The 23,185-nt window shown below is 40.9% G+C and overlaps 1 protein-coding gene across 2 annotated transcripts; it reads left to right on the forward strand.

Annotated features, from left to right (window-relative positions):
- Window positions 1–978: 978 nt before the first annotated feature.
- Window positions 979–18,753, forward strand: UBE2V1 (ubiquitin conjugating enzyme E2 V1). 2 transcript variants are annotated; one of them, XM_074970015.1, is made up of 4 exons: window positions 979–1,107; window positions 12,578–12,726; window positions 16,494–16,619; window positions 16,991–18,753. In XM_074970015.1, exons 1-4 carry the CDS (start codon window positions 1,086–1,088, stop codon window positions 17,135–17,137), a joined length of 444 nt encoding a protein of 147 aa, XP_074826116.1. In that variant the 5' UTR covers window positions 979–1,085; the 3' UTR covers window positions 17,138–18,753. The 2 variants fall into 2 exon arrangements, with proteins under 2 accessions (XP_074826116.1, XP_074826117.1); XM_074970016.1 differs by lacking the exon at window positions 979–1,107 and adding an exon at window positions 10,951–10,968 and having other exon boundaries at window positions 16,991–18,752.
- The last annotated feature ends 4,432 nt before the right edge of the window (window positions 18,754–23,185 follow it).

Raw genomic sequence — 23,185 nt, forward strand, 5'->3', positions numbered from 1 at the left:
GTGGAGGAGTGTGTGACATTAAAGTTCAATTTTGCTGAAACTTTTCAGAATCATTCACCTTGGGGTAGAGACCAAGCATGGACAATATCCGCCCAAAAGGCACAATATTGCAGCAGTTATGAAAGTAAGGAAACAGGCATTATAATAGAAATTGTTTTGCAACGTTGAATATAGTGTAATTCTAAAATACATGCTCCAATAGATTCCAAATGGTCATTAGAGACACTAACATATTCTTCCTCTATATTCTTCCTATAGATCAGCTTTAGCTCCTCCTCTCAAGGTGCTGTAACTTCTCCTTCTTTTACCCTCTAAGGTCGCTGCTGCCCTACAGAAGATGTGTGGCCTGCGCATCTCTCATATTTGGCTTTCAGATACCAGCATTGTTCCTATATGAAGTGCTTCATGTATGTGCACATGGCTTACCTGACTAACCAAATCCTTTCATCGGTGACACCTGTTTTCTGCCCTGTTATTTTGTTACTTCCGCCTGTGCTGTGTCATGTCTGAAATTCGGTTGTAAGCACTTTGGGACAGGGAGCCTGTGTTTTTAATCCCTCTTATAGGCACATAGGACACATTGGGGGGCTGCAAAATAATACATAACATATTTGGTGTTTGTTATTACTACTGCAACCCCGGGGTGCATCAGCACCCCTAGTTCCAGCACCACTGCCTATAGATGCCACTATGGGTACTATTTCCATCCCTGGTATACTGATGTGGTAATGTCATCTCCCCTATAGATTCTATGCTTGCTCCCCTATCTAGCCTCCAGGCTCTCCGTACTAGTTATTGCTCTCATCTCCTCTTCCTCTTCTAACGTCCATTGTTCTGAAACCCACATACGACCCGTCCGCCCGCCCGCGGGTCTAATTTCCCACACAAGATAACTGCATCTAGAAATCTCTCTGTCTAGGTCCCTCTGGTCAGCCCCGCCCCGCCCCGCCCCCAGCCCCTTTCTTACTGCGCCCGCCTGCACTGCGCCCCTCAGCCAGTCCCCGGACTCGCTTACCGCTGCACTTCCCGCGTTAAGGTGACGTAGGCGGCAGGGCCGGGCTGAGTCGGAGCGACAGCGGCGCAAGATGGCGGCCACCACGGGCTCGGGTAAGCGGGGCTCGGGTAGCCGAGGCCGGGCCGGGGAGGAGGGACTCGGCGCCGCAGGGCGGGGCAGCTTCTACCGGAGGGCGCGGGGGTGACCGGCTGCGGCCCAGCGGGCTCCCGGGAGCGGGGGTTTGTCGGCGGGGCGTGTCTGGGGCTTGAGGGGCGGTGGCGGCTGGGGGCGCTAGGCCGGGGGCCCTAGCGTGAGGGGGCTGCTGCTGGAGGCCCCAGTCCTGGCGGGCGAGGTTCCGGGGGTAGGGGCTTAAGGGGGAAGAGGCGCTTGGAGGGGTGTAGGGGTATCAGGGTGGAGGAGGGGCTGCTTTGTGTGTCAGGGTGTGTGTCCCTGGGGGGAAGGGCGTTCTGGGGTGCCAGGCTGGAGGAGGGGCTGTCTTGTGTACCAGGATGGGGTGTCCCTGGGGGGAAGGGCGTTCTGGGGTGCCAGGCTGGAGGAGGGGCTGTCTTGTGTACCAGGATGGGGTGACCCTGGGGGGAAGGGTGTTCTGGGGTGCCAGGCTGGAGGAGGGATGTCTTGTATACCAGGATGGGGTGTCCCTGGGGGGGAAGGGCGTTCTGGGGTGCCAGGCTGGAGGAGGGGCTGCCTTGTGTGTCAGGGTGTGTGTCCCTGGGGGGAAGGGCGTTCTGGGGTGCTAGGCTGGAGGAGGGATGTCTTGTGTACCAGGATGGGGTGTCCCTGGGGGGAAGAGCGTTCTGAGGGGGGGTATCAGGGTGGAGGAGGGGCTGCCTTGTGTGCCAGAATGGGTGTCTTTGGGGGAGTAAGGTTCTGGGGATACCAGGCTGGGGGATGGCAAGATGGTATGTCCTTGGTAAAATCAGGCTGGAGGAGAACGAGGATGCCTTGTTCCAAGCTGTGAGGATGTTCTTGGCTGCTTCTCCTCTATCTTCAACATGATTTCTCTTAAGCATTCAAACAGCAAACCCCACTTGTTTATCACTTCTGAGTATGATATTGTTTCCTGATTAACAGGGCTATTAGAGTAAAACTGAAGTTACTAAGGGCGGGTATACATTGGGAATTTATATTGGCATAGCTATATCAGTCAGGGTGTAAAAAATCCATATCCCCAAGAGACCTAGCTATGCTGACCAAGCCCCCTGTGTAGACAGTGCTAGGTTGACAGAAGAATTCTTCTGTCAGCCTAGCTACCACCTCTTGAGGAGGTGGATCACGTACACTCGTTGGAGAGCATCTCCTGTTGACGTAGGTAGTTTCTACACTGGGGACTTGTCTACACTTAAGATGCTACAGTGTCACAGCTGTACCCCGATAGTGCTTCAGTGTAGACACTACCTACACCGATGGGAGGGATTCTCCCATTGGCGGAGTTAATCCACCTTTCCAAGAGACAGTAGCTATGTCAACAGAAGAATTCTTCCATCAACTTAGCACGGTCTATATGAGGACGTAAGTCGATTTAACTATGCCACTCAGTGGTGTGGAGTTTTCCCACCCATGACGGACGTAGCTAAACTGAGCTAATGTTTTAGTGTAGAGTAGGCCTGCAGCACTACAGCAGCGCAGCCACAGTGGTTTAAGTATAAATATACTCTGAGACATGACAAATTGCAGCACAGGAGGGGGTGGGAGAAATGGAGGAAGGGAGATAGAATCTGTTTCCAAAAGGTGTTGTGTGTTGGCTGAAATGAACTGAACCCTGTGTATCTGGGTGCAGTAAGAACAACCGTGAGTGAGACCAGATCGACACTAGGAAATTAGGTTGGTATAACTACGTCGCTTAGGGATGTAAAAAATCCACACGCTTGAGTGACGCAGCTAAACTGACATAACCCCCAGTGTAGACAGTGCTATGTGGACAGGAGGGCTTCTCCCCTCAACATAGCTACCACTCCTCATGGAGGAGGAGTACCTATGTGGCATAGGTAGCACCTTCACTGAAGTGCTATGTTGGTGCTGCTGCAGCATTTTAAGGTAGCTCAGCCCTTGGATTCACAGAAGCTACATAAATTGACTTGGCGGAGAATGTTGAGTCAGCTGAAATCTCTGGGAAACTCAGGAAGACATCTCTTTAGCAGTTCATAAAGGAAAAGCTGTCTATATTGTCATTGCTTGTGCCTACCAGAATAATGCATCTCTCCTAAGGTTGCGCCTTAGACCACCTTTGTCTGTTTCACTTATCAGGTATTTATTTATCTCAATTCTGGGGTAAAAGTTTAAAATGAGATTTCAGACACTGGCAACTGGATAAAATAACAATGTGAGTTGGGCTCTGCTTTTGCTTTGTTAATGAAGCAATGACTTGCAGGTGCTACATATTTGAATTTTTTTTTTTTTTCTGGCTAATGCTGTGTAGTGAGACCTGAAAACTCCCAAAATCATTTTGGTCACTTATTGGGCTAAAATTGGTATTGTCTAGATGAAGTTAGCTGTCTTTGTATTCACTTTTGCAGCATATAGCCCTTCACAGGGAGGGCTTGACATAACGTCCTTTACAGGACTGATATATTTCAAAGACTGAGGATTTTGTGGCTTTTAATTTTGTTGTTGTTCTAATCTGAAAGGCTAAACAAACGCTACGAGCATAATCTCTTATTGTAAATAAGCTTCTTTACATCCGTAACTAAATGCTTTAGGTTAAAACTGAAAGAATATTCAAAATCTAGTTACAGATTCTGTAGGCATTGTCTACTTCATTTCTTCAAATTGTATAATAAAGTCAGTTTCACTTTCAGGTTCTTGCCCCAGTGTTTGGATTTCAAATGTTGCATGAGAATAATTATTTTAAAATCTCTGTTGAAATGTAAAATTACACATCCATCCATCAATCATAGGACATTCCTCTTTGAAGTAGGAAATGAACAAATCTTAAGGTCTTTCTCTTGGGGTAGCCTATTTCCAAAGACAGTTTAAACTTTAGAAGAACAATGGTTGTAGAGAATAAAGATTTAAAGGGGGAAAACCCTGATGTTATAGCAGCGCAGTGGCTACTGCCATAAAGCTTGTATTTTATGAAGCTATATATAAAAGTTCTCATAATCCTGATATCATCTCTGTTCTGCCACAAATGTGCTGTATATTTTAGGAGACCATGTTGGAACACTCAGTATAAAAAATGAAACTGTGACATGACCTCATCAAGCTGTCATGTCACTTCATTCTGGCAGCCATATTTTCCCAATAATCCTTTGCAGCTGCGGACTTTTCAATTTATGTTTGTCTGGAAGAATAAGGCAAGTGGCTTTCTTTTGAAGCCAGTTCAGATGCATAAATTCACTGTCTGGGTTGACATGAGGGGATGTGTATGAAGAGATGCAGTAGGAGCTATGCAACCAACATTTCATGGAGACAAAGTCTAAAACTTTTCTTGGTACCTGACTTCCACATTGCATTGCATTGTAGGCCAGACCTGAACAATCTTAACTAACCAGTAAAATGTGTTTTGATAATGGGTATTTTGCTTCTTCTGGATCACGTTCTATCTCCATGTAATTCTAAAACAGGGGTAGGCAAACTTTTTGGCCCGAGAGCCATATCTGGGTTTGGAAATTGTATGGTGGGTCATGAATGCTCATGAAATTGGGGTTGGGGTATGTGAGGGGGTGAGGGCTCTGGCTGGGTGGTGCAGGCTCTGGGGTGGGGTCAGAAATGAGGAGTTCAGGGTGCGGGAGGGGGCTCTGGGTTGGGGCAGGAGCGGTGGGTGCTCCGGCTGGGGGTGCAGGCTCTGGGGTGGGGATGGGGGTTTTGGCGTTCTCTTTGCTGGAACCTAAGAGTTCGGAGGGCAGCAGGGGGATCAGGGCTGGGGGAGGGGGTTGAGGCATTGGGGGATGGCTTGGGGTGTAGGCTCCGGTAGTGCTTACCTCAAGCAGCTCCCGGAAGCAGCAGCATGTCCCTCCTCCGGCTCCTACACGGAGGCGCAGCCAGGTGGCTTTGCTGTGTGCTGCCCTGTCCGCAGGTGCCGTCTCTGCAGCTCCCAATTGTCATGAGTCCCGGCCAATGGGAGCTGCGGGGGTAGCATGTGGAGCAGAGCCCCCTGGCTGCCCCTATGTGTAAGAGCCGGAGGAGGGACATGCTGCTGCTTCCGGGAGCCACGTGGAGCGGTCCCTGACCCTGCTCACCGGCTGGAGCGCCGGAGCAGGGCAAGCCCCAGACTCCGCTCCCCAGCAGGAGCTCAAGGGCCGTATTAAAAGGGCTGGAGGGGCGGGTAGTTTGCTCACCCTTGTTCTAAAAGCTCTGCTTTATTGGCTCTTCTAGTGTTGAAAGTAGAGCGCTTGTACTTGAGGTAATATATGGCTAGAGGGGGAAAAAATGGTGCAGGAACTTTGCATGTCGGTAAAGAGCATGTTCTAATAGTTATGTTCAAGTTTAAATTGCTGCTGGTAGGATGTTGTGTACCTTAACTACTTTTGGCAAAAACTCTTAAAATTGGTATGTAACTTTTTTAACATGGTATGGGAATCCTGAGACTTGCCCCTAACCTCTAATTGTGGAACCTTAGAATATAGGCCAACAACTTAATTTAAATATAACTTAGGGCTTTGTTCAGTTGGTAAATGAAGCAACTGTTTGTTACTGGTAATAGATCCTGCCATGTGGCTAACAATGCAGTTTTTAGACTGTTCTGATAGAGAACAGTGGTGTTCACTCATTTTCAGTAATGTTACAGTGACAACTGTGATACTGTTGGTAATGTACACCGTTGATACCGGAAGCTTCATAAGTGTAATCTTATGGTTACAAGGACCTAGGAAATGAGTCTCTTGGGGTTTTCTGTTTGTCTTTTTTTTCCTTTTGATTTACTATGGGGCTTTGGACAAGCAACTTATATCTTATTATTAAAGTAGATTTTGATAATACTTGTTTCACAAAATCCTTGTGAGGCATGTTTATTTGTAAAGCACTTGGATATCTTTAAATGATATCTGTAGCATATAGTGCTGCAATAAAGGAACTTAGGAGCCCAGCCACTTCCTCTTTACCAAAATTCCCAATTTCTCATCTAAAAACAGCACTGTTCCAGAGGATTGGATGGTAGCAGTTGTACCTATATTTTAAAAAGGCTCCAGGGGTGATTGAGAGAATTCTAGACCACTGAGCTTTACATCTACATCTAAGAAATAGGTTGAAACAATAATTAAAACTTGAATAATGTTTCTGAAATATCTTGATATGATACAGTCTAACCAGTATGGTTTCTGCAAAGGAAGACACTCTTTTATATATCAGAATTTTTTTAAATGTGTGAATAAAGAATAACTGGTTGAACTTCTTATTTTTAGACTTTCAAAAGGCCTCTGACAAGGTCCCTCATGAGAGACTACAGAAAAATCTAAGGAGTCATGAGGAGAACAGCAAAGTGTTATAATGGATCAAAAACCAGCGATTAGACAGAAAATACTGGGATTAAATGGTCAATTTTCATTGTAGCAAAAATTTAACAGCAAGGTACCTCAAGGTTCCATCTTAGGTCCAGTGTCATGTAGTAAACTTATTAATGAGATGAGAAAGGTAACAATCTGCAGATAATAGAGAGTTACCTAGTCTAGTCTACTCTGAAACCTGTCATTAGTCTATTCAAGACCAGAGAGGACTGTGCAGAACTTCAGAGGGAGCTAACCAGACTAGGTGAATGGGCACCAAGATTGCATTTGAAGTTCAGCATTGCTAAATGCAAAATAATACACACTGGGGTGGGGGGGTACTACTCATACACCTTACAAAGTTCTGATTTTTCCAGAGTTAATACAGTTCAGGATTCTAAGCTTCATTGCAGATGAGTTAAGGCAGTTAAGATCTCTGCCTAATATGCAGCTATAGTTAAAATCAAACTGTGAGGATGCATAAGGAATAGGATGGAGAATAATATTGAAAATACTATGCCATCATGTAAATCAGTGGTGTGGCCTCATCTGGAGTACTGTGTGATGGTATTTATCTTTTTTTTTCTTTTTGAAGGTGGAAGTTTGTGAGAGAATGTTGAACTCAGCTTCACCAATATTCTTGTCACGTATAATAACAGATTTTTATCTCATAAGAGTTGGTGTAAATATTTTCCCCAAAATATTAGTTTTGAATGCCTTCCTTAGTAAAATAAATTGTAGTTGATGTAGCTGTTATGGCTTGTTTCACAGCTTAAATACTAAGAAACAACGTTGACGTTGCAACTGTCTAATTTGTACTGCAAAGTTTTCTTTAGTTTGAGAGCTCTTTAATGGAAATGCAAGTTTCTGTCAGCCATTTTAGGGCTTGTGTGCACTAAAGGTTATTTCGGTATAACTTATGGTCGCTCGGGGTGTCAGTAAGCCATCCCCCGAATGACACAAGCTACACCAACCCAAGTGCCAGTGTGAACAGCACTATGTCAGCGGGCTAGTGCCTTTCAGGCAGGTGCTTTTATTATGCCGCCGGGAGAGCTGTCTTCTGTTGGCAGAGAGCGTCTTCATCAGACATGCTACAGCGGCGCAGCTGCACCACTGTAGCACTTCTAGTGTGGACTAGCCCTTAGTATAATTTATAAAGAATGCACTTTAGTATAAAAGTATGCAACTAGCATTTTATCTTATTCAGAAGTATTTCATAGGGTTTGGGGGCTGGTTAAGTATCTCAGTAAAAGTCAGTTTCTGTTGTCTTGTTTGAGTACAATGACATGTAAGGGCAACATATGAACTTTAAATTTCCTGGCTTCTTACAGTTTGTGTCATAACCAAAAGCCTTTCATTAAACAGTGAATATTACATCACTTCAAAACTATTCTGAGGACAAACTTCTGCATCTAAAAGAGTACTTATAATTGTGTAATTGTTGGAAAACCTAGCATTTAAAAATTGTTCCAATACAGTACTCTCTGCAAAAGAATACTTGGAGCAGATATAATTAAGGCCGTAATATCAAACATAACATGGAAAGTATTTTAAAACTTTTTTTTGCTAGCTGTTTTGTGTATTTAGGTACAGAAGATAACTTATGGTTGAAAGACGTGATTTCACTTATGCTAGTTAAATCTGGAGTAATTACTGATGTCAAAATTAAAATTGGTATGAGAGATCAGAATCTGATGTTTCCTCTTTAAATTAGTTATGTAAAATTATCCTTGACAGAACAAGAACTTTTTTGTTAGAGTTCCTAATTACTGAAATGTATTAGCCATAAATTCTTGTGCCTTATCCCTTACAGTTGAGATAAATCCATATGTGCCGAAAGATAAATGCTTGTATCTTAACTCCTCTGTAGAAAGAAAAGCTGCAGATGTAATCTTTCATTGTCATGCCAATGTAAAACTCTTTACTCTGAAGGTTTGATTCTGTGCATATTGAAATAAATGGTAAAACTCCCTTTGACTTTCATGGTGCAGCATCTGACCGTCAAAGTATTTTGACCATTTCATTGTATCAGAACCTACTAGCATTGCTAAAGTACTTTGGTGCTTCCAAAATGGATCCAATTTTTGAGAAGTCTTTATCTCTGTAAAACATGCTGTATGCTTCAGTTTGGTCATACAAGTTCTGAATCTGATATTTAAATTCTATAACTTAAATTTCTTAAGTTGGAAAAGCTCAGAAAAGCAGAGTAATGGACTTTGCTTTTTTTGCCTCATCATAAACGAATGTAAATTTGTGTGACTTAGATGAACTACTTTAAGTGTTTTTAATTAAACTAAAAACACTTAAAAGTATCAAGTCTTTCTGTGCTCTAACTTGTAATACTGTACCTTAGACTGACAAGATGCAAGAGGTCTAAGAGTTAACATATGCCCTGTTAAGTTTTGTACTTTAGTGATTTGATAAGAGTTTAACTTTGGAATGTTTTAAGACCCTTTGTCAAACTAGGACTTCCATATATCTGCCTGGAAGTATATTTTTCTTTCTTAATACAAAAATTATCTTTGATTCTGACTGATAAAGCAAAAAATCCTGTCAATCTTCTGCATCCTTAATTCACTGGATCTGGCAGGGCATTGTTGGAAGACAACTTAAAATCTGAGATGACTTGATAGATAATTACTTACCAATAATCAATTTTAATCTGCTGCTGCTGCTTGGTGAAATTCTGAGGAGCAAAGACTCATGAAGAGGGCACTGTATCACTTGGAATGCTATCTTCATAACCATAAGGCTAGCAACTTCTTTAGGAACTTGAGTTCTGTAGGAATAAGGCTTCTCCACTTATGACTGGCAAGTGGATTTTTTTTTCCAATCCCCACTGTAAAACTAAATGTCCTTCATGGGGTTTGTCAGACCTAGTAAACAAAAGTCTAAGATTGAGGCCTGGTGTGTACAAATTTACTCAAGACTTAAAATTTATATCCAATTTATAAACTTTGTCAGTGCTGCTATAGTTAAGTCTTTAGCAGGTTCACTATGGTAATCTTTCTACTTTTGCTCTGAAGTTTATAATATAATATATATTTCTCTCTGGAATATTTCCATGAGGTCTGCAGGCAGTGAACTAAGATGATGTAGATATTTTCCTACCTTTTGTGTCATAATTTAAATGAAGTTTGAAGCTGCTGCTCAGAATATTCTGGATTCATAAAGAATTGGCTAAATTAAATTTTATAATCTGAGGCCTGTTTTGACGATGTAGTAGTTAAAACTCGAAGTGAACTACTTATTTCTTCTGTTTTCTCTTTTTGTATTGAAGGACTCTTAAAGCAAACAGGTTTGTTTTGTTGTTGTGTTGTCAGTCTCCATAACTACACTTAATAAGAAAGTTATGCAGGTATTTGCCATATGTGGAAAATGTAGTTGACTCACTCTTGAGCCAGCTGATGTAGGAATACTCTTCTGTCATAAAAAGAAAAGGAGTACTCGTGGCACCTTAGAGACTAACAAATTTATTTGAGCATAAGTTTTCGTGAGCTACAGCTCACTTCATCGGATGCAATGCATCTGATGAAGTGAGCTTATGCTCAAATAAATTGGTTAGTCTCTAAGGTGCCACAAGTACTCTTTTTCTTTTTGCGAATACAGACTTACACGGCTGCTACTCTGAAACCTGTCTTCTGTCATAGAACTTGCCCTGGGGTTAGCTTGCAAAAGTAATTTGGCAAATACTGAATATGCACAGAACAGATAAGAACATATATTAGGATATATGATTGGATAACTAACAGTTTTTTCTTCTTCCTACTCTTTCCTCCTCCCCTCATTAAATTCACAAATTGATCTTATCAATTTGTATGGTTTTTTTTTTTTTGAACTTCATTCAAGTACCAGGTTAGGACCAAACTTACACATGATACTTTAGCATGCAGGTAGAAGATGCCCTTGTACCAGCTGCACGAGGGTCATACACTGATTCCCCCCCCCCCCCCAAAAAAAAACCAAAAACAAAACAGAGGATTTCCAGTTTTTTTATATAGTCTGAAATCAACATTTTGATAGTGCCTCATGGACCCACCACTTTCAATTAAAAAATTTCTGTAGCAATAATACTGTTTGTTTTTAGCTTTTTTTTTTTTTTTTTTTCATATGATACAGCAGTTAGGAACAAGGAAACCATATGACCAACCAGCTCTCTGTGGACCACCAGCGATCCACAGACTAGTTTAATTGATATTCTACAATCTCTTATTTCTAGGACCCTTGCTATTCATTGCTTTGACTCATTCTGAATCAGAGTGTTTGGAAGGGCCCTAAAACAGCATTGCCTTCTGTTCCCATAAGAACTTATATTAATATTACACACACTCTTCCCTGTACCTGATTAAGGTTTCAGAGTCGAGCACACTCAGGTTAGGAAATGACAGAGTTAATGTTGCCGTTTGAACTTTAGTTTGACTTCCCTGTGCATTTACATTATGATGGTCTTTAATCAAATGATCACATACTGCTTTCTTCCCACAGGACTCCTGCCTTATTCAGTGCACAGAATTGATGGTGCTCACTGACTGGGTAGCTATTTAATATTTCCTTTTATTCTTGTCAGTATGTGGCTCCATGCCTTACCACAAACCATCCAACCCTTGCACTGAATAGAGAACTAACTTCATCTTAGGCTCTTCTGTGGTATCTACGTATCTTAATGAATTATTTTCGTAGCACCTGATGAGATGAGGTGGTGGTATTATCCCTGCTTTACAGATGGCAAGTTGAGGTGGAATGATATTAAGGCCAAATTTGTCAAGTGTCATAATTTTAGATGCCCAATTTGAGACAACTGACTTTTTTTTTGTGTCCAGATTACTGGGTATTCTTATGTAAATTCACGGGTTTGGATATATATATATATTTTTAATGTATATTGTAGTGTTTGAGGATTAGAATTTTGATTCCACAACAAAATCAGAATTGGCATTCAATCCCTTTTAGTCTCTAAAAGACACTTGAGGGAGACTTTAAAGACACTAAAGTTGTCATATTCTAAGCACTGTCACATTGCATATGAGAACCCTTCCAGGTTCTCAAGCCGTCAAAAGGGATATTTTCAAGGCTCTTGCTTTGCCTCGTCCCTGGTGTCATGTACTAGAGATGTTTCTTGAGCACTAGATGAGCGTAGTCTCATAAACAGAATGTCTGTGTTTCTTCTATGCGAACAAATAGGTGAGGCTGGAGAAGGGGACTAGGCAGTCTCTTCAGTCATATTGCATGTTATGTGACTATTCAATACGTAGTTAACCTTTTGGTATTTCTGTAAACAAAATCTTCTTTAGAAGGTCATGTGAAAAAGAACTCCATTGGCATTCTATGTCCTATTAATGCATCTTTGTTTCTCTTAGAACTGTTCTTAGGCATGTACTGAGAGCAAATAAAAGAATATGACACAGATTAGGATTTATTCAAAATTCTTAATGGCTGAGGCTTGGTCTTAGAGGGAAAGTGACTTAGCCTTTCTGTGTCTCAGTTCCCTATCTGTAAAATGGCACTGATGATGCCTCACAGGGGTGTTGTGGCATAAGTTTGTTAAAGATTGTGAGATGCTCTGATATTACATAATGGGGGCCCATATAAGTGCTTTAGTTAGATCTTGCACTGATGAAGTCCACTGAAATTAATTTCAAATTAACTTGTTTATGTTACAAAACAGATTGATTTGCTACTTTTAAAAAGCTCTGGAAAGATTCATAGATGTCCAGCCTTTTACCAAATGATGTAGCTTCTACCTTTTTATCTTAAATCAAATGGACATAAAGTAGAAAGACAGACTGTAAGGAAGCAGGAAATAAATATGCTGTTTACTTCTCTGAATACACAGAGGTCCTTTTCCTCCTCTGGCTGTATGCACTAATGCAGAGCCTAGCTGCCATGGCTCACTAGCATGATTTATTTATTTATTTATTTTTTAATGCAAATGACTCCTTGTTTCCACTTACAAGCTCAGATGTCAAATATAAAAGTATCTTCCTCACACCATGAAAATACTGCCACTCAGAAATATTGCTGTTTCTCAGTGTTTTGGTCTAAATGTTTTGACATCAGATTACCAAAAGTAGCAGTCCAATTATCCAGTCTTGTATCACTGCCAGATAGTCTCAGTTCAAAGTTTCTTTCTGATTCTTTTTAGGAGTAAAAGTTCCTCGTAATTTTCGACTGTTGGAAGAACTTGAAGAAGGTCAGAAAGGAGTAGGAGATGGTACAGTTAGCTGGGGTCTTGAAGATGATGAAGATATGACACTTACAAGATGGACAGGAATGATTATTGGGCCTCCAAGAGTAAGCATCAACTTACAGATCTAAATGCCAGTGTCACTCAAAATTCTGCTTTCCTGTCCTTTTTTTCCCCCTGCAGACATTCTCATGCATGTATCTGAGTGGGTACGTGTATGCAACCAGGTTTACTTGGCATATAAATTGGGGTTGATATGTCAGTATATCTTTCTGCTTATGACTTTAAACAATGCTAATACCTTTTAATTGATTAGCTCTGTTACACAAATGACATTCACATTTACAGATTAATTTACACAGTAATTTTCTAGTGTTCTGTAACCCTGAATTACAGCAAAGTCTCAAAGCCTGTAAGAGTTCAATATGGAGCTAATACTGGTAATATCTCACTAGCCAGTCCTCATCTATTAACATATTCTGCCTTAGTTCAGTTCAGTTTTTTTTTTTGGTCATCACTTGAGGGAGTTTCTTGAGGATGTGGGGGTTGTGGTATTTCTATTGCAGCAAAACTGGCTTGCTCCTTTAAAGTTTCAGCTAACTCAGATTAGAATTTGAGGTTCTAGCCATAAACTAAATTTTGGTTTTGACTTTCTTGTCACCTGTCTCCCAATCTGTGTATTTAATATGCCTCAGAATGGCTTTTTATAACGCTACCATGCTCTTTACAGTAATACTGCAGCTGGAGAGTATCTGTCCTGTTTAGAAAGGTTAGTAAAAAGGACATCTTGATGATAGGCTTAGTGTTTCCATAGCACTTGATATTTCCAAAGTACCTTATGTACCAACCTCATGGTCTTGTAGTCTGAAACCTACAGTGGTGACAAGCTTAGTATCTCATAGCTAGTTTAAAACATGGCTGGTATGATGGTTCTTCAGAGCTATGGTCCATGTGACTACGCTCTGGCTGTAGTGGACAGATTGGACTAATTTATTTGGGCAGCAACTTTGTTGACGTCTCTACAGTGGGGTGAGCCCCTTTAGGCCCTACCATCTATGGAATGTCCCCATAGATGACTCCTTATCAGTTAGTGATTGGCTTATGCCATGTCTCATGAGGTTTTATCCTTACTTTTTAACAATATAGAAGGGATAATCTAACTCTATGTTCTCATCCATATGTCAAATCCCTTTTTTAATCTGATTAGGCTCTTGGCCTCTACTTTGCAGTAGTAAATTCCACATGTCACTTATGCATTGTGTGTATCTTAAAACAAAAACACACACACAAACCTTCCTCATCGCTCCTTAAATTGACTTGTGGCCTTCCAGTTTCACTGACTATCCCCTTGCTCTTTTACTATGGAAGGATAAATGTGAGTGCCTATTACCTTCACTGTACCGTTGCATTGTGATGTATATCTCATGTCTGATCTGTCTCCTCTCTAAGTTATCCCAGTCTTTTCAACCTATCATTACATGGAAGCCTTCAGATGCTCTCATTGCCCATATCTGCACCTTTCTATTTGTAGCCATTTCTGAGATAGGGTGACTGTCACTGAACATAGTACTCCAGGTGAGGCTTTACCATTCATTTATTATTTAACGGCATTACACTTTCAATATTTTCTCTCATTCTTTGTTCACCTTAACTTTTTTTGCTCTTTGACTGCCACTGTAAATACGTCCTTAAATATGAACAATGACAAGTCTGGTGGCACCTTACAAGGGTCTTGTATTAAACAAATATTTAAAAAGAGACTGAAATCTGCACACACTTGTGTGTTTTTACCATAGAAGTGTTGTCATGGGAGCAAAGTACAGCTAAGTGATTCTATGTCAGAATTGTGTAGGATAATCCAATCTGTCTAGAGGTGACCCCTTTTTGCTTCAGTTCACAACTATCTTCTGTTTTTCACCTTTCCTGTCTGATACCTTTTTAAAAGAGCTCTCCTACCAAAGTCATTAGAAAATCCTGCTCTGCATAACTGACCACTGGATGTCACTGTTGTATAGAAAGACAGCTGCAAATGTATTTGTGTGTGTATTTGTCTGTGAATACCGTGACTCTTGAGTTTCAAACTGGCACGTTCTGGTTTATTAGTATCAGATATATATGCATCTGTGTCTTTGCTCTAAATCTTGTAATAGATCACATCCCAGTGCTTGCTGGCCGCTTTCTCAATCTGTCCTTAGTCAAATTGCGCCATAATTGTGAAAAGATTACACTTAAGCGTGTGTTTACATTGAGGAGAGCTCTCTCAATGTAAAATCGTAGCGGAGACAAGGCATAAGTATTTTTTACCTCAATGTAGCTACATAAGAATGACCATACTGGGTCAGACCAATGGTCCATCTAGCCTAGTCTCCTGTCTTCCATCAGTGGCCAATACCAGATTCTTCAAAGGGAGTGAACAGAACAGGACAATCATGAAGTGATCCATACCCTGTTCTCCAGTCCCAGCAACTGGCAGTCAGAGACTTAGGGACACCGTGAGCATGGGGTTGCATCCCTGACCATGGCTATTGATGGACCTGTCCTCCATGAACTTATCTAATTCTTTTTTTAATCCATTTGTAGTTTTGGCCTTCACAACATTCCCTAGCAGCAAGCGCCACAGCCTGACTGTGCATTGCGTGAAGTAGTTCTTCCTTTTGTTTGTACATCAAGGTTATCCCAAGGGGGGGGGGTATACAGTTGATTTCGGTTAGCGGTGTTAAAGTAAAAACTGCCTGTAGCTTATCTCCAGTAGGATTTTACATAGAGAGCTCTCTGTAAAAAAACACAGCATTATGTTTCTGAACGCCCGTATGCTTGCATGACGACAGAACTTGTAGTTTTTGAGCAATTCCTGTCTTTTTGGCATTCAGAGCCGTGTTGACTCTGCAGGAATCTGTGCTCAGATTTCCCAGTCTGGAGACTTACTGCTCTATCCAGGCCTCCCCGCTTTGTGGCCTTCTGTCATGCTCCCTTCATTGTTGCCTGTTACAGCTGGAATCCCTCCCAGACCCAGTCTATCATGTGGACACTTAAAACTCCTGTTGTTTCTGGTTAGCTTCCCTCCCACCCCCAGCACTCCGTTAGTTGTCCTAATTCCTCTCCCTACTGTCTTAAATTGTCTTTAAAAATTGCAAAACAACAAGATATGTTCTTCAGTCCCTGTGCATTTTGTTGTCCTCCTATCCCTATGTTTAGCTAGATTGTAAACTCCTCGGGGTAGGGACTGTCTTACACTGTGTTACGTGCCTTACAGACATAATTGCTATGAAAAATAATAATCCTTTGACTCCTTCTGAGGATGGGGAGTGACCTGTGAATGTGTTGTGTTTTTGGAGCATTCTCCTTATCTCCCCACAACTCTATCACTTCAGTGAATTATGAATATGGCAAAAAAAATCAAAGTCTAGCTATCGTATTTACAGTTAAATGTTTCTGATAAAATTTAAAAAATGACAGGCTTTTGGGGTAAATTGGGTTTAAATAGCTGGCTAATATAAAGCATTGGTTTCATTTCTGAGGTAGTCTAGCCCATTGAACCTTCAATTCAAAACTGCATATGCCTTTGAATTGCCTGGTATGAAACTGAAGTCTATGGAGAGATACTGGATTACTTTACTCTAAATTAATCTCCAAGCAGGGATGTCAGTTATATTCCATAATGTGATAAATAGATGATAGTTTAAATATTGGTGTGCAGTGTGACAAGCTTTGTCTATGTTGGGCACTAAGTGAATTTTTCTTGCAATTTTCAGAGTGTAGCTTAACAAGCGTGGAAACGTCTGCCATGTGTGTCGCACTCAAACTTTGTGTCCCTGATGACTATTGTAATTAAGTGATTCTAATACTGCCTGACACAGATGTTCCTCTCTTCCAGACAATTTATGAAAACAGAATATACAGCCTTAAAATAGAATGTGGGCCCAAATATCCAGAAGCACCTCCATTTGTAAGATTTGTAACAAAAATTAATATGAATGGAGTAAATAGTTCTAATGGAGTGGTAAGTGTTTTTGTTTTGTGTTTTTTTTTTTTGGTTTGTTAACACGGTTTAAGCTTTGAACATTAATTTGAACCTACATTTTTACTCAGATGTTTCTTAACAAAATACTTTGCTTTCTTTTTGAGTAGTGGAAGTAGGGGAGGGATAAGGTAATTGTAAGATATTGCTAACGACTCCTCTCTTTCGCCTTAGCAACACTCATGTTGTTACACAATATAAGCATTTATTAAGCTTGAAAGAAAACTAAACATATGTTAAGTTTTTCAAGCTTGCTGGCAGGTAACTTGATTAAAAACCACCGTATTTGATAGGCAGCTATATTTTTTTGGACTCGGAGGACTGACAGGAGTGGTGTTTTTGTCTGTTTTTAGGTGGATCCCAGAGCCATATCAGTCCTAGCAAAATGGCAGAATTCTTATAGTATCAAAGTTGTTCTGCAAGAACTTCGGCGTCTAATGATGTCTAAAGAAAATATGAAACTTCCTCAGCCACCTGAAGGACAATGTTACAGCAATTAATTTAAAAAACAACAACAAATCATGCCCCTTTATTCAATTTAAGCTGTCTTCATTTTCCACAGTAGTAAATTTTCTAGATGCATCTTGTAGACCTCAAAGTACTGGAAAGGAAGTTCCCGTTCAAAGGAAGTTTATCTTGAGATACTGTAAATGATACTAATTTTTCATTTGAAATATAAGTTGTGCTATAACAAATAATCTTGTCATGTGTAACCACTGTCCACATAGTTGAACTTCTGGTATCAAGAAAAGTCTATTTAAATTTATTACTGTCAAGACCAGTGTGGCACATTTAATTCAACTGTGAAAACATATATCACACAATCACCTTGCTGTGTGTTTGGCCTGGGTTGTTGGGTTTTTTTCTTTCTCTGTCTTTTGCAATAGAGTTGAAGCTCAGGGCTATTTATTAGAATAGACACAAAGGTTTTAGCTTCCAGGACTATGCTGGGCTTTGTGGACTACTAATGGGGATGTGTGCTAACCTCAATCATCCCTCCCTTTGTGCTATCTCTAGTAAAGGCTGAATGTGACTGTGGTTGGTTTTATTTTTTAAGTCCTAGTAGTCTAGGGCAGGCTTTCCTTCTTCCCTTTGGCCAAGGCACAGATTGTATTTTTCCTCCTGCCCCTCCCCTCCTCCCCGAATAACATGGGCCTTGGATGAGGGATTCAGGGTTTTTTCAATCTTTCCTCTCCCCCATCTTCCTAGAGGGGGTGCTGCTTTATTTTTGCCCCTTTTGTGAGTCTTCTCCTTACCCCTGGCCAGTGGCCAGCAGGAGAAAGTGTTTGGGCAATCACCTGACCTGTCCCCTCATGCTTGTCATTTTGTTTTTCCCAATGAATTTAGTCTTCACCAGCCTGGGAAACAAGAGTATCTATTCTGCTCGCAAACTTGGATCTCCCTTGCCCCCATGGCACTGCTGCCACACCGCCAAGCTGGCCATGGCTGATGTTATTAGATAGGCTTTTGACATGGTGAAAAGAGCAGTAATTTACCAGGATTGCTTGGATTTGCTAGCTGCCAAACTTTAATGGGGAAAATCTGCATGTAGAAATTCTAAACACACACTCCAATACAACCAGTCAAATTTTGGTGCTTCAAAATTGACCTGAGGATGTTAACTAATAAACAGTGCACTTACTTTTGATCCTTTTTAAAGACCTGACAATTAGAAACAAATCAGCGTAGTGTAGACTTTGTTTTGACACTTCACGTGTTGTGAGAGGAACTCTTCCATGAAGATTTAGGAATAAATGGTGTGCACAGCAGATTAGAGAGAGACCTTACTGGCATGCCTCCTGGCAAATCACTGCCTTTTCTGACTTACTGTTTTGGACCACAAACTGCTGATATGTGGATGCAAGCTTAAATACAAACAACCTAGTGTGTCCTAAGTTTTATGACAAATTCAGTGTTTGTGTAAAAACCACATTTTAAAGCAGCGGCTATCAAGTCAATGAACAATTGATGTTTCCATTAACTCTTTTGAGGAAAATATTAGTTGTAAGGATTTAACATCCTCTGTAATTAAAGTTTAACATAACAGTATTCCATAAGCAGCCTTTTTATTGTATCAGACCATTGCCTGATTTTAATATAATAAAAAGTGTGCATTAATATTACAAGGCTTTAATTGTATTTATGTTTAGAATTTTGATCATTTAGTGAAATCTTGAAATGTTTTGGAGTATCTTGTTACAGATCATAATATGGTGATCTGATTTAATAGTAAAATGTGAACATTTTTGCATATAACTTAACGTTGTGTGGAGAAAGAAACAATTGTTCTGGTTCGGGTGTGCTGCTGCCTCCTTTAGAGTACTTTGTAAAGGAGGATTTTACATGAGTCACATCAGTGTGATGGTTTAGGTTAAAGCCAGACCCAAAATAATTGGAGTGTCCTTCCTGTGATGATCTTAAGGAACTGCTGAAATAGAAACTCTGTCAGACAGAAAACTTCTACCCTGGTGCCTACCACGATGGCTTTATTTGCTGCAGTCCCTCTGAGAGAATGAAATACAGGTGTTGCAGCCTGTTCTATTCTACTATCTGTGTAGCCACAAAAGGAAGAAAAGATGAGGGGGAATCGAAGCTGGAAAGTCAATCAGTCAGATTCATTCCCATCATAAGATTTTTTCCTGCTCTCTGTAATAGTGTATTCTGCAAACCTGGACTTCTGTTCAGAACTTCATATTCCCTATTTTTTTTATCTGGGATTTGGTATTTCCGGTTATGAAGAGAGCCTTCTTCAAAAGGGAAAAATTAGATATTGCTTGTGAATTCACCTTAAAGTCTTAGGGAACTGGGCTCTGTGTGTGTGTGGGGTGGGAGGGGGTGGAGGTAGGATTGTGGAGGGGAAGGTGTTATGTTCATCTGTAGAATTTACTGATGTGTTTTGGTTTGAAATACTCACCATATGGTGAAGCAGAAATTATCTTGTAAAATGTGGAAACAGTATTGAGACTCGTGCTACATCAGCTTGTAATGTTTATTTCAAAGACCTTGGCATCTAAAATGATTTTAAATGGAAAGCAGAAGGGTGGCTGATTATTGTGCTTCTTGAGACCAGTACTTTTTTTTTTTAAGATTACCTTTGCAATATCCCATATAACATGGACAACGCTTAGTTGAGGGCCTTAATACCTTGAGTAATCAACTTTTCAAATCCCACAAATTTCTCTGACAACAGGTAAGATGTAGAGGTTAGGGTATTCCAGATCCTTAACCCTGGTCCACACTAATCTTGAAAATGTGCTAGTAACAGTACCATTTAAGTTATGTTTAACCATGGCTATCACAGAGATGAGTTGCTGAGGGAAGGATTTAATGTGTATTTAAAACCTTCATTGTATTTGACTTTTGTTGAGACATGTCAACAGAACACCATACCAGTATTCCAATCTAAGTCAAAGATGATCTGAACCCAAATCACTGAGATGTGCATCCACTGCAGATGATGTATTAATTGCCCTTGTGGAACAGACCCAAAAGTCCATTGCCTGCTAAGAGGTAGGGAGAAGAAACAATCCTGTATCACATCTGCCTGGTTGGTCTTTATACCACTTTTGGAGGGAAGGAGTGTGGGATTTCTGCTTGACCCTTTCAGGCAATTGATTTGTGTCCTGAAACATGTCTCCTCTTAAATGGAAGCTCTAGAGAGAGAAGCGGTGGAATAAGAACAGGTATCAATTGGAAATCAGAATTGGGCCCTGTTGGTCATCACTTGTCTTGAATGCATGCAGCTTCGACTGAAATCAGTGGGAGCAGCCTGCAGGACTGAGTGGGATTTGACCCTAAAAGTGCTTCCCTTGACAGCCCTTTAATTTTTAGCTGCACTTCACAGCTAAACATTCTATATATTTTTATATATAATCACATTCAGCAAGGACAATCCTACCAAGAAATTTCCCATGTCCACTCTGAATGGCCTTAGAAGGAGGTGTTATACTCATGCCTACACTGCATTTTAAAACCCACAACTGGGCTATGAAACTCACTGGTCTACAGACTCGGGCTCATGCTGTGGTGCTAAAAACAGCAGTGTAGGCATTGAGGCTCGGGTTCAAGCTCTGAAACCTGGGGACAAGGGTTGGGCTTCAGAGGCCAAGCCTGAGCCTCATCCGCAGCCTCTACATAGCTGTTTTTAGACCTGTAGTGCGAGCCCTGAAAACTTGTGTCCATAGACCCAGGCTCTGAGATTCGCTGCCTGAGTAGCACCTGTATCTGTAGTAGCCTGAAACACCCGTTGTTTCATGTTCTCTGTGTATATAAAATCATCCTCCTGTATTTTCCACAGCATGCATCCGATGAAGTGGGCTGTAGCCCACGAAAGCTTATGCTCAAATAAATTGGTTAGTCTCTAAGGTGCCACAAGTACTCCTGTTCTTTTTGCCTGAGTATGGTAACACCTCTTTCTATGGCCACTCAAGCAGTAGAAATTGGAGGTTTCTTGGGAGACATACCCTCAGTTACTTAAATAGCATTCAGGCAGTAGAGGGAGCTAGCCAGCTTTACATCATTTTTCTCTGAGCAAAGTGCAGATGTTGTTTAATTTAAATGCTAAATCTTTCTGTGGAGCCACTTCTGTATTTCTTGTATTGATTTAAGACTTTAACAGCCTGTTCAGCATGATGGCTTCCACACTGTCCAGAAGTGGACAGTTATATGTGGCACTGTAGTTTGACATTATTTTTCTAGGAGACAAATCAGTGCTGCAATGAGATTTTTATTAATTAAAACTGTCTTCTTCCTCTGAAATTAAGCAAAGCCATGGGACCTATTTGTGCTTTTTTTGTATCTCTTGCTCCTGCTGTAGCTTTTTAAATGTAAATTTTTTATCACTACTAAGTGATATCAGTTTTTGATTCTCATGCATTAGAAAAAAGCTGCAGTATTAAAGTTGCCTGGAAATGATCTGATTTAAAGAAGAGAAAAAACCTTTTCCCAACAGAATTTAAAATACCTGGGTCTTGGGTTTTGTTTCATTTCTATTTAAAACGGGGAGGGGCAAACAGACTGTTTAGGCACATTTTGGGAAAGTTTATGGCTATCTTGTTTATAAACATTTGGCAATCTCTGATCTGCTGTTAATAAATTTTAAGTGAATTATTAAAACATGCTTAGCCAGAGAATTGACAGTCTATATTTTTACTTGTATATCAAGGAATTGCATAATAGCACATTACTTATTAGATTGCAAAATTACCATTGTCATACTTATAAGTCTACTGACATAATAGCACTCTACAAACAAAAGGACAAAGTTCCTACTCTAAAGAGCCTAGATCCTGCAATGAGCATTGTACCAGTAGACTAGACTCCTCTGCCTGCACAGAGCTCCTTTGGCTTAGGGTCCACATAGTGCCCATTTTGGGCCTGAGGCCTGACATAGGAACAAGCCTTTTGAGCCTGATGAGTCAGACATAGCCATCTATTGCATAGAGCACAGGCCCAGCAGCCAGGCAATTCTGAGTTGTAAGCCAGACCCTGCCATTGACTTGCTGAGGATCAGCTGAAGTTTGTTGCCATTTATCATGCATGCCTATGAGTGCTGTATAAATAAATATTAAGGTATGTTCCCATTTTATATAGTTGGTCAAACTGAGGCACAGAAGGGCTTAAGTAACTTTACCAAGGCCAGGCAGTGGCACAGGAGCCAGAGAATTCAAGAGTGACAGTGATAGTCCTGTGTTCAGTCCACAGTGTTTCCATGAACCATGTCTTTACTAACCATGCTTTCCCCCCATAGCAGCGAGTGTGATATAACAGATGGGAGAGACTGATCAGCTTTATCCAAGAGTGTGCTGCTCAGAAGCTATTGTCTGTATTAGAGTGGCACCTAAATGCTCTAGGACCTCATTGTAGTAGCAATAGGCAGATGCACACAGTAGGAGTAAGAGTATTATTTATCCCAAATTTAACTGAGGGGCTGGAGTGGGGTTTTCAAGAGTGCCTAAATGACTCAGCAGTCAATGGCACTTAAGTAATTTCTGAAAATTCCAATGTTAGTGACTTGTCTATGATCACACAGGAAGTCTGTCGCTTACCTGGGAATGGAACTTAGGTCACTTGAGCCCAGTGCTTTAACTATGGGACCATGTTTTCTCCATCAAGGGGCGATGGCGTAAACACCCACCATAAATACGCCACTATCCTCACCAGAGTACCTGCTAATTCAGCACATAGCCACAGCAATGGCTTCTTCTGCTTGAGTCAAGGGAGGGACAAGAAACTTCAATCGTGGCACTCTTGCAAAACTTTATTTTGTAAGCAAAGCTTTTCTGACTACTTAGCAGAGTTCTCTTATGCCAATGAAAATCATTGTCAGTGTATTAATCTTTGGCCGGACTGACTTTCAGCAATGGGAAGTTGCCTTTCAGCAGGCTCATGTACAGGTAATTTCATTTCTCCCTATCTTCTCTCTGGTCCAGCAAAGCATTGAAGCATGTGCTCAACTTTAAGCCTCTGAAAGAGTCCCCCTGAAATCATAATTGTAGGCACATGCTCAAGTGCTTTGCTGAATCAGGGCCAGAGTGCTCAGCAGCTTG

The sequence above is a fragment of the Natator depressus genome, chromosome 13 (assembly GCF_965152275.1).
Source record: "Natator depressus isolate rNatDep1 chromosome 13, rNatDep2.hap1, whole genome shotgun sequence".
Lineage (NCBI taxonomy): Eukaryota > Metazoa > Chordata > Testudines > Cheloniidae > Natator > Natator depressus.

What these genes read in the sequence shown, in the direction of transcription:
- UBE2V1 (XM_074970015.1), top strand. Translation starts at nt 1,086, where the DNA reads ATGGCGGCCACCACGGGCTCGG. An exon ending in GGCGGCCACCACGGGCTCGG is followed by an intron (nt 1,108 to 12,577) that starts GTAAGCGGGGCT and finishes GATTCTTTTTAG; the next exon opens with GAGTAAAAGTTCCTCGTAAT. An exon ending in TGATTATTGGGCCTCCAAGA is followed by an intron (nt 12,727 to 16,493) that starts GTAAGCATCAAC and finishes CCTCTCTTCCAG; the next exon opens with ACAATTTATGAAAACAGAAT.